Here is a 12,152-nt window from a genome sequence, read left to right as displayed (position 1 = left end):
CAGACACTAGGGTGGTCTTCATGATCCCTGCCTCCTGGTGTTCATACCCATGTATATAATATCCTCCCCTCAAGTGTGAGCAGGATCTATGACTTGCTTCTAACCAACAGAATATGGCAAAAATAATGAGATGTCATTTCCATGACATCTATCCTGCTAGCAGACTCAGGCCAGAGACTCTCCCTGTGGCCTGATAAGTAAGCAGCCATACTGGGGAAACCCTACCAATAAGGAACTCTGGACAGCCTCCAGGAGTTGAGGTGGCCTCCAGTTGACAGACAGCAAGAAGCCAGGGCCCTTAGTCCTACAACCACCAGGAAATGGGTGAGCTTGGAAATGGATTCCTGCCCAGTTGAACCTCTAAATTAGAACACAGGCCAGGTAACACCTTGATTGCTGAGAACCCAGTTAAGCCATGCCTAGAACCCTGACCAGCAGACACTATGAGGTAATAAATGTGCGTTGTTTTAATCTGCTAGTTTGTGGTAATTTACACAGCAAGAGATAACTAATACATATACTGATATGGAGTGTGAAAAAACAAGAAGTCAAGAATGACTCTGAAATTTTTGGCTTAAGCCAAATAGAAGAATGGAGTGGTCGTTTACTGAGATAGGGACTTCTGGGGCAAGAACAGGCTTGGAGGAAAGATCAGTTTGGGACACATGGAGTTTTAGATGCCTATTGAGATGTCAAATAAAGAGGTGGGGATATGGGAACAGGTGATAAGTCTAGGATGCAGATATAAATTTGGAAGTCACCAGCATAAAGGCCAAGATATTACATGAGATCACCAAGGGAGTGAATACACACTCTCACAGAAGGGGACCAAGGACTGAGCCCTGGGGCACATCATCAGGCTAAGGAGCCTGAGAAGGAATGGGAAGTTAGAAAAAATGTCAAGGAAGTATGGAGTCCTGGAAGCCAAGTGAAGAAACTGTTTAAAAGAGGAGGGAGAGACTAGTTTTATCGAATGTTTGTGAAAGATCAAGTAAGATGAGGAATAAGAACTGAAAATTTAAAATCCACTCCTTAGTCATACTAGCCACATTTCAAGTGCTCAATAACCACATGTGGATAGTGACATGACAGTGTAAACACAGAGCATTCCCATCATAACCAAAACAGAAACTGTCCACTGAACAGTTCTGATGTAAAGAAACAGAAGACAGAAAAATGAGCAATATGTAGGTAACTGCTAAATGTGGTGGTGGGAGTTTGTGGAAGTCCTCTTTTGATAACCTTTATCTTTCAAAACAGAAATGGGAAACAAGGCCACTAGCTGAGCAGGAAAACAGGAGAAAATGTGGTGGAGATCTAAAAAATGAAAAGACAGTATGACAGCTGAGCAGGAGAATGAGAGATGGAATAAGAAAGAATTAATGAAATGTAAACTCCTGTGGGAGTTGGGATTGTTGGAGTTCACCTAACCTCTTGACTCTGTACATGCATATCTTTTGCCAAACTTGGGCACTTTTCAACTATTATTTCTTCAAATACTTTTTCATACACACCCTCTTCCTCCTCTTCTTCCAAGGCTCCTCTGGTGACAGAAATGTTAAGATTTTTTGTTACAGTCCACAGGTCTCTGAAACTCTGTTCATCTTTTAAATGTTTTATTTTCTCTGCATTGTTCAGATTAAGGAATTTCTATTGTTCTATCTTCAAGTTCACTGATTCTCTCCTCTGTCCTCTCCATTCTGTTGTTGAGAGAACTGCTGAAGCATTTTTATAATGGCTGCTTTAAAATCTTTGTCAGATAACTCTAATATATGTGTCACCTTGGTGTCAGTATCTCTTGATTGCCTTTCTCATTCAAGTTGAGATTTTCCTGGGTCTTACCATGACAAATGATTTTCAATTGAAATCTCAACATTTTGGGTATCATGACATGAGACTGGACTTTATTTAAATCTTCTGTTATAGCAGGCCTCCTCTGACACCACCCCAGTGGAGAGAGGGAAAGTCTACTCATTACTGCTGTTGCTGCCAGACAGGGGTAGAAATCCAGGCTCCCCACAGTGTCTCCACTGATGTCACAGGGGTGGGGGAGGCCTCATTAATGCCTGGTGGAGAAGTAAATCTCAGCTCCCTATATGGCCTTCTCTAACCCTGCTCTGGTGGGATGAGGGGTGGTGGTGGAGCACCTCACTTTATCCTGGCATAAGTGGAAATCTAGACTCTATACTAACACTTTGCTAGCAGGGGTGGGGGTGAAGCCACAGTCCTTTCTGTGCTGTTTGTCTAAGGTCGAGTGGTTATTTTCTAAAAGTTTTCTGTCTTGCTAAGCTGCCCCTTTCCTGGTCCTCGGGCTAGAGAAAACAGGGTTTTCTTGGGGCTTTTTCAGCTTATACCTATTAACATTTCCAGACTGCTGATTTTTCCAACATCAAGTCTGAAATATATGAGACTAAAGGAAAACGCTTGGAACTTACGATTATGTCATTTTTTGGGTCTTGAGGTCCCTAATAAGACTGCCTTCTTCAGAGTTTTCTTATGTTTGTTTTATATATAATGTCCAGGTTTTTTAACTGTACTTATCATACAAAGAATAGGGGAAAATGACCTTCATTTATTTATGATTTTTTAAAATTTCCTTTTTCATATTCTATTTTTTTTCATATTCTATTTCTAAAGGAGTATCTTTTGTGTTTATTTACTCTGTGTTCCTTCTAGGTTTGTCTTTAAATCTGAAATTATTTTAAAATTCTTTCCTAACTTCTATCATCTCATTTCTGAATTTTTCTAGTCTTGGTTATATTGTTCTTTCATGTATTTTATCATTTTCTTATTGTATGTTAGCTTACTTTGGAATACTAAGTTATAATTTTTGTCAGTTTTTCTATTATGCTTTCACACTGAAGGGGTATTATTCTACTTATTCTCTTCTTTTTTATAATAACTTTCTATGAGATTTGACCTTGATATTTTTTCTGTTGCTAACTTTTAATTTTTTAATTTAATTTTTTTGTAATTTAAAAAAAATTTTCCTGAACCCTTATAGGAGACGCTTGATTTAGCTAGTTTTTCTAGCTTCTCAGCTCACTAGCTCCTCTTCTGTTGTAGTGTAGTGTCCAACTATTTGGCACCTTACTTGAGATCTCCTAGCTCTGTTCCCCTCTCAGACTGTTATCTGGACTTTCTTTCTCTGCTGTCCCTGTCCTGTTCAATTTGAATTCTATTCCCAGCAGCTTTTCTTCAGTGTGGGACTTTCTCCTACAAAGAGTCTTTGGCTGGTTTTTTGAAAGTTAATAAGGCACAAACTGTTCCAGCACCTTCAGATCCTACTACAGATCCCTTGAGCTCATCCCCACTACTAGAACATGCAAAATCTTCCCAATTCCAGCTGCTGTTCTCAAAGCAGCTTGCTGAGCTTTCCAGCGGGTCTTTGGGTTTACTGCTGGTGGGCCCACCGCTCCCCTTTGCTTACTCCTACATAGATACTGATAGCACAAAGGTCTTGTAGCTGTCAATGGTTTAACCCCACCTATTTCTGTGGATGCCTTCTGACCAAGTTTGTTATAGATATTATCCATGTGTTTTTTATTTTGCTATCCTAGTTGTTCTCTGTGCTTTAGTGACTATGTTTGGGGGATTCAGAAACTATACTATTACTGCCATATTTCCAGAATTCCTTAAAGAACAGATGCTGATTTTTGACAATCTTCATTAGTAGAAAATGTTTAGAAAAACTTTCCAGGGCACAAAATCAGCACAACAGTAGGTGTTCAAAAATTTCTCCCCAAAGTCAAACTCCATAGCTAATTCCACTGTGAAAACATACTCTCCCTTCAGGATGAGCAGCATGGAACCAGCAAAAGACCTTGAACCCTGGGAAGTATTAAAGAATGGCATAATTTCCACTAGCAAACTATAAATGCAAGCCGTTTAACCTATAGAAATGTTAATTAAATTAAGAGGCAAAGCAATCCCCTATTTATATAGAACCTATTATATATATCTAACACAAAATCTGAGAGACTGTGTCTGGAAAAGATGAATTGTTCTTTATTACAGCAATGAATTCTTTGTGGCTCCCAATTTCAGAAACTAAGAATATGTCCCCAAAAGTCTAGAATACAACTACTAAAATACTAACAGAGATTTTCTTCAGGAATGCAATTACTAATGATTTCTTTTTTTTGCTTATCTCTACTTTAAATATTTTCAAAATGGAAAAGTAAGCTTCTTGTAAAAATTTTTAAAACAACTTACGCTAGAACCATGTTGTAATCTGAGTGGTTGAACATATATCCTCCAACGACCCACATTATATTTCCATTGACCACAGCTTTGTGAGAGGCTCTGGGGAGCTTTAGGTTAGAATATTCCTCTTGTGTCCAAAATGACTGGTTAGCTGGTACAGGAACTGAACATCCAGGACCTAATAAAACATAATAAATTAGCTTCACAAAATGCAGCTTTAAAATTACTGCAATTCAGGAATTCCCTGGGAGTCCAGTGGTCAGTGCTCTGCACTTCCACTGCAGGGGGCCTGGGTTCAATCCCTGGTCAGGGGAACTAAGATTCCCACATGCAGTGCAGCAAGGACAAAAAAAAAAAAAAAAAAGAAAACTACTGCGTTTCAAGTTTGAATCATCTAAATACAACAAATTATCTAAAGAATATTTACAGTCTTTCCTTTAGCATCTAAATATCAGACATATCCCTTTAATTTGTGCTTTCAATTTACTCAAAGGTAGTGACCAAGGGTAATCTCTAATAAAATTCAAAATCACATACTTTCTAATGAAGACCTGACCATATCTAGGTTAGGATTTTTTAGTAATGAAATACTTGCTTAAGCAGCTCTCAGAGGAAAGAGTGTACAAAGGAATTATTAATTCAAATGAAAAACTTTAGGGACTTCCCTGGTGGTGCAGTGGTTAAGAATCTGCCTGCCAATGCAGGGGACATGGGTTCGATCCCTGGTCCAGGAGGATCCCACGTGCCGTGGAGCAACTAAGCTCGTGCGCCACAACTACCGAGCCCGCGCACCTAGAGCCTGTGCTCCGCAATAAGAGAAGCCACTGCAATGAGAAGCCTGCGCAAGCAACAAAGAGTAGCTCCCACTTGTCTCAACTAGAGAAAGTTCACATGCAGCCAGGAAGACCCAACGCAGCCAAAAATAAATAAATTTTTGAAAAAAAAACAAAAAAAACTTTAGAGCTAAAATGTAAAGACTAGTCCTGGGAGTATTACAAACCATCCATTTCCAAAATCAAGAAACTCCTTTTTTGAGAGGTTTGGCTTCTGCTCCAACATTTGCAAAGTGGTAGGTAGTCAAATACTTCAATTATTTAACTGCTCAATGTCAGCCAAACCGAACAAACTAAAGCATCTAAACAAGCACATTTCTGGAAATTCAAAATAAATGTGTTCAAGAAAGGGGTAAATGTATTAAAAAAAACCCAAAAAACTAAATCAGTAACAGCTGCTATCACCCACCCCTTGAAGAATTTGCTAAAGGGCTTCTTTAATAATCTGTATCTGCAGATAATTCCAATAACTGACTGCTTTAGGATTGTACTGTATAATCAACCCCAACTTTCTCTGAATTTATTGAAAGTTTCTGTGGAGAGACCATTATTGTCAGCTCTTGTTCCACCTCCCAGCTTGGTTCTCTATGTCTTATGGCTGAGACCAAGTTCTCTAAATTCATGAATGAACTGCAAAGACTGTTAAACTGCTCCACATCTCTAGAGACCACAACCATACATCTATGAATTCAAAGATTTGTAAGAAGCTGAATAAAGAGATATGAAAATTTAAACGCTTCCTGATATTTGATTAACATAAATGGTACAGATATTAGGAATAAAGTCAATCCACAACTTATTAAACTAGAAACATTCTGTAAATTGAAAGAAAAAAAAAGAAACAAAGAAGTTCCTACCCTGCCACTCTGAGAAGCAGGAGCATCCTCTGACATCACTTGAATTGCAGATGCCTCGATGAGGAAAACCACAGTTATTTACACAGTGAGGGATGTCACATGCTTCACCTTTCCAGTTTTCAGAACATTCACATTGAACAGTGTTGCTGCTATTAGTGATCTTACATTCTCCTCGGCCTGAGCAATTATTCGGACACATGTCAAAACTATAAAAATAGTGGGGGGAAATTAAATCAACACAAAGCAACATTTTGATTAACTTAGCAGAACTTCCTCCTACACAAGGCTTAAGAAATCTTACTGTCTAGCCAGTTCATTCACAAGCGTAATTGCAGTACTTACCATTTAGCCTAAATGGGATCACTCAACCCTGCAGAACTAGGGCAAGTAATAAAATCAAATTAAACCTGTTGGATTCTCATAAGAAGAGACAGTTAAAGAGATTACAAGAAGAGAAGAGATTCTTGCAAAATATCCAGGCTTAGCTCCTTAAGGACAGGATGACTATCCTAATTCTTGGTAGCCCACAAATGGTGAGCATTATAAAATTGCCAAATGCATGCTAGCAAGGCTGGAGAAGAAAAGGATAAAACAAATTGCAAACAATACACTACCATCCTCATTCCTCTGGATAGTCTCTAAAAGTTTACAGAATTTGCTTAAGATTATTGCTCAGATTGGTGTGTATTAAATTCCTTAGCAAGTTTATCTACCCATCTCAGATGCAAGAAAAGGGAGGGGTAGTTTAACTTAATACATGAGTTTAACCATAAAGTGTTGCATAGTAACGTGACAATGATATTGACAACACTTTGAAAAGACATAATTCTGATTTTAAAAAGGGGGGATAACAGGATTAGCAAGATACTGTAAGAGTGTAAAGAAAACTAAAAAGGAATTTTGTAGCAAAGCATGCCAGAAAATCAGGAATCAGTTACAAAACAAGCTAATTAACATTCACACCTACACCCTAACGTCAGTTCACGATACATTTATAATAAAATTTTATAAGTATGTGTATATAGTATTTTTATAATCTATGTTATAATATAATATAATAAATGCATATGCCTACTTTTCAAACCCAGGCTTGTGATGAGCTGCCCAGGCTGCTAAGTCACAAACCTTGGGTACCTGAAAAACTGAATCACCATACCAATCAAGATAAAGATGGCTTTAACTAGGGTTGAAAGACTACTGAGATTCTGAGAAAATGGGCAAGAAAAAGAACCCAGTATAAAGGTTACACATGGGGGTTATCAGCTATACCAGGAGTTGTCAAACGTATTGTGTAAAAGGCCAGATAATATATATTTTAGGTTTTGTGGGCCACAGAAGTTCTTTATCACAGACCCCCTGCTTATGGCATTTTATGAATTTAACTACTTCTGAAAATAAACATTTCTTAGGAAAAAAAGGTAAAGACAGAAGTTAGCTTCTCTCCTACTGCAACAAATTCCAAAAGCTGCCCAGAGTCTGTCTGTCTACATTTCCTTTGTAACCTCAACTAAGTTGTCATCAATCGGCCAACTACTGAGTACATGAAAACTACTAATATTTGTTAAATTGTACTTAGCAAACTCCTCCAAAGTTTTTATCCATTGGCAGGAATGGATAATGCCCCTCTTTTCCAGGAGACGCTCAACAGCAGCAAGACCTGGGTTGCAACTCTGGTCCCACTGCTTTGACAATTTACTTTACCTTTTCCTGCCACTTGCCTCATTTATAAAAGAAGTAGAAAAACAGTGGCTGTAACTGAGTTTTTAAAAGAACTTTAAATGAGAAAATTCATGCAAACTGCTTAGCATAATGCCTGGCACATTGTAAACCCTCAATATGTTAGTCATTATTATTGTTAAAACAAAGTATACAGTCTTCTGAAAAAAATCACAAATATTAGACTTAAATATCTTACTTGTAAGTGATATTAAATCCAGTCAAATTATAAGCAGCATCACTAAAAAAATGCAGCAGGGCATAACCTGATGTGGCAACGACCTCTGGGACAGTCTCGTTGCCATCTCTCTCAGGAACAATGAGGCCACTGAAATGAAAACACATGTCTTATAAAGGGAAGCATAATCACAGACACATCACATGGTGACAGAACACAAATTCAACTGGATTTCACCCTTGTAATTTAAAAAGCCACTTATAGGAAGAGGGCCAAATTCCTGTGATAAATGCACAGGAACAGATCTGAATCTTTTGCTAAGCTCTTCTCTATTCTAGGTTTTATATATATATATATATATATATATATATATATATATATATATATGTATTTTTTTTTTTTTGCGGTACGCGGGTCTCTCACTGTTGTGGCCTCTCCCGTTGTGGAGCACAGGCTCCGGACGCGCAGGCTCAGCGGCCATGGCTCACGGGCCCAGCCGCTCCGCAGCATGTGGGATCTTCCCTGACCGGGGCACGAACCCGTGTCCCCTGCATCGGCAGGTGGACTCTCAACCACTGCGCCACCAGTGAAGCCCCTAGGTTATATTTTAAATGAGATTTGAAACCGACGACCCTATTTTTTTTTTTTTAAGTAAAACATTTTATAATACTCCTTTGAAAAACTGAGTAAACCTCCACAATCACAGAAAGTAACAAACTTTATGAGTTCATGGATACCAAACATTTACCATTGAAAGACATGAAAAGTAAAAATAGAAATAAAAGTTTGATATACAAACATCCATCATCCCAATACTATTAGCATTCTGATGTACTTTCTTTGTTTAATTGATACCATGTTACATATCATATTCTATTTTACAGGTAATATACCATAAGCATTTCTATGTCTCTAAGAGCTCCCTCAGAACTTTTAAAACCTTACTCAGAGCTCAGCCCACAACAGTATCTGTTGGGTGTCTACAAAGAGAAAGAATTACCGAGTCAAAGGGTCTAAATGATGGCTTTAAGGCTCTTAATCCATATACCAATTTGCTTTCCAGAAGAGAGATGGTGACTTGAAATCCCACCGATAGAGAATGAAAGGGTCCATCCCACCTAACCCCGCCAACAAGGAGAATTACCAGTCCTACTTTAGTTTTGCTAATTTAATATGTGAAAGTGATTTTTTTAACCTGTGGTTTTGAGCTTCTCTTATACTCCTGAGGTTAATCATTTTTCCTATGTTTACTTGCATCTTTTGCTTTTCTTCATATGCTCCTATCTTTTGCCCAGTTATTGTTCAGTACCACCATCATCTCACTCAGTTAAAGCCTAACTCCTTACCAGGCCCTGTGCAATCTGTTCCACACACACAATCCCATCCGATGAACAAACGTCTCATGTATTACAGATGGTCCCCGACTTACAATGGTTCGACTTACAATTTTTTGACTTACAGTTTTTTGACCTAAAATTTTTTGACTTTACAATGGTGCAAAAGGGATACACATTCAGTAGAAACTGTACTTAGAATTTTGACCTTTTCCCAGGCTAGCGATATGCTGTTTATACTCTCTCACGATGCTGGGCACCAGCACAAAGCTGTAGCTCCCAGTCAGCCACACGATCACAAGGGTAAACAACCAATACATGTACAACCACTCTGTACCCAGACAACCTTTCTGTTTTTCACTTTCAGTACAGTATTCAAAATTACATGAGATATTCAACATTATAAAATAGGCTTTGTGTTAGATGACTCTGCCCAACTGTAGACTAATGTAAGTGTTCTGAGCACATTTAAGGTGGGCTAGGCTAAGCTATGATGTTCGGTAGGTGAGGTGTATTAAATGCATTTCAACTTACAATATTTTTAACATACAATGGGTTTATCAGGACATAACCCCATCATAAGCCAAGGAAGATCTGTACTCTCTTCCTTTCACTGGCTCAACCCCAGCCACACGGGCCTCTTTTCTTTCCTAAAGCACATACTTTTGGGCTGATGACTATCTCAAATGCTCATTCATTATGACCTAGCAATTCTATTTCTTAGTAGAAGAAACACTTGCTCACATACACAAATATATAAGAATCCTCACCGCAGCACTATTCAGAATGAGAACAGGTTGAAAACCACCTAAATGGTCATCTGGGAGCTGGATGAATGAGTCATTACATACGTTAGGTCTGCAGGACTGACAAGGCGCTCATCAAGGCATTCTGATGAGTAGGAATAAAAACAAGCTGCAAGACGATGGGCCTAGTATATGTGTACATTTATGTGTATTTATACAAGTGCATATAAAAATGAGTGGAAGAGCATATAAGCACGGTATGAGGAGCAAGAAGGGATGGGATTTTCATTCAACAAGTTTTTAATATGCAGGCAGAACTAGGGGTTGCAAAACGGTGAAGCATTTTCTACTATGCATTCAACTAACAAATACTAAGTACTTACTACAAGTGAGGCACTGTTCTAGGTACCAGGAATACAACAGTGAAGACGTCTCTGCCTTTACTGGAGTTCATGCCAGAGAAAGAATAAGCCTAGATACGAACCCCCAATCCCTGGCCCACAGGTGTGTATATATAATGCCAGGTAGAGGTAAATACTATGAAGGGAAATAAAACAGAGTAAAAGAACAGAAAGTGCTACTTTAGAAAGGGCATTTAGGGAAGGACTCTTGGAAGAAATGACATTTGATCACAGACCTAAATGAAGGTTTCAACCATCATCATGCTTTCATCAGTTTTATATACCAGAATCCCCTAAAATGATGAGGGGTAAGTACTTGCAAGAGCAGGGCCACCTAGAAACACGTATGTCAAAAGCAACCTTGCCGTAAGAAATACTGGCACAGTAAAGGACTGGGGGACTCAGTCACATGTAGGACACTCTTTGTTATCTTAGCATGAGCTTCAGGGTCAGAGACGTGAGCTCCAATTCTTGTTCCACAAGCCTGTGCATGTCACTGACATCTCTGAGCCTTAGCTTCCTCAAAAGCACAATGAAAGAAATCCTATCTACCTCACAGCAATGTAATGAGAAACTGTTAAAGCATGTGAAGGGCTTAAATAGCATCTCACACTAGTAGGTGCTCAATAAGAGATAGCTAATGGTATTTATTATTTATATGGTGGGAACATTTAAATGTATAGAACGAATGGCAGAATGGGTGGAGGGAGAAAGGATGGAGAGTCAGAAGGAGGGGGAGGGCCACCTGCACTAGATGACCACGTTGCTGGAGAAAGGGGATCAGCTTCCCTACTGTCAGAGAGACTTAGGCATTTGCTTCTTTTCACTTCAAAAACTTGTGACAGCTTCAAAATGTGCTTTTTCCCAGTGTGAAAATAAAACAACTGGTTTATGACAAAAATAAACTTTGTACAGAATAAATGAATATAAACCTCAACCCAGCGTGCAAGGCAATAGAAAGTGTGTGGGTGAGAAAGTGATGCTGCAGGCTTGCTGTTCAACTGTCACCCTGAGCTGCCTCCACCACCCTGTCCCCTGCCCCTAGGCAGGTAAATAAATGCAGGCTCAGTTTAGGCTGCAGCCAGCTGTTCAACTTGAGAAAATCAAGAACTGCTTGCCCTGGGGTTCTTCATAATCTTATATTGTAAACACAGAGTACCATTGTTTAGAACCATTTCTGAAAATCGCTGAACTAAAGATACTGTCTTAATTCAACATAACTGTCCCAGACAGATATAGGCTCTCTGAACACACCTGGGGCACAGTCTGACTTTCCCAACTACACTATGTTAAGTTTACATAGTTGGCAAATCCTCAGTTTGACACACCTCTCTCCTTGCAAAACTATACACGCAAGGACAGGCAGATGTGGAAGGTAAGCCAGATTTTTAAAGTCAGGGTTAGGAGCCTGGGGATGGGTCCAAACAGCATCTATACTTCTGAGTGGTGAAGGAGGGTCCACAGCCACAAAAGAGGTGCCTGCCTTTGATTACCTGCCACAAACTGACCACGATTTCCATGGGGTGCTGGACAGGCTGACTCCCGCTTTCACAAGACTTCCTCTAACAGCTCTGCATCACAACCTAAACAAATGTCTCATCAGTATTTGACTTTCTTAAAAATAACAACAAAAACCTCTAGAAGGAATAAGAATTTCCTCAGAGAGGAAAACTATTCTCCCTGCTCTATCACCACTACCACCTCTGCATCTCCCTACCAACAGATCTGAGCAGAGCGAGCAGGTACTCCACAAAGGTGCTGCACTTATGCATTTGTTGAAGTGAATGCACCACAAAGTCATAATGTTGTGCAGCTGGAAGAGACTTGCTCTAGTGGTTCTCAAATTTGTCCAGTAATGGAACTCTGTTTGTTAAACAAATT

The 12,152-nt window shown here is 39.1% G+C and overlaps 1 protein-coding gene across 2 annotated transcripts in view; it reads right to left on the bottom strand.

The window, feature by feature from the left end:
• Positions 1-12,152, bottom strand: part of ATRN (attractin) — a 174,364-nt gene that overhangs the window by 108,070 nt on the left and 54,142 nt on the right. For both annotated transcript variants that reach the window (XM_060122197.1, XM_060122198.1), the window contains exons 4-6: positions 7,812-7,940; positions 5,897-6,102; positions 4,216-4,384 (exon numbers count right to left, since the gene is read on the bottom strand). In XM_060122197.1, the coding sequence (XP_059978180.1) occupies positions 4,216-4,384; positions 5,897-6,102; positions 7,812-7,940 (504 nt within the window). The remainder of the gene's footprint in view (positions 1-4,215; positions 4,385-5,896; positions 6,103-7,811; positions 7,941-12,152) is intronic.

Source organism: Lagenorhynchus albirostris, chromosome 15 (assembly GCF_949774975.1).
Source record: "Lagenorhynchus albirostris chromosome 15, mLagAlb1.1, whole genome shotgun sequence".
Classification (NCBI taxonomy): domain Eukaryota; kingdom Metazoa; phylum Chordata; class Mammalia; order Artiodactyla; family Delphinidae; genus Lagenorhynchus; species Lagenorhynchus albirostris.
This window is presented reverse-complemented; position numbering and strand designations above follow the sequence as displayed.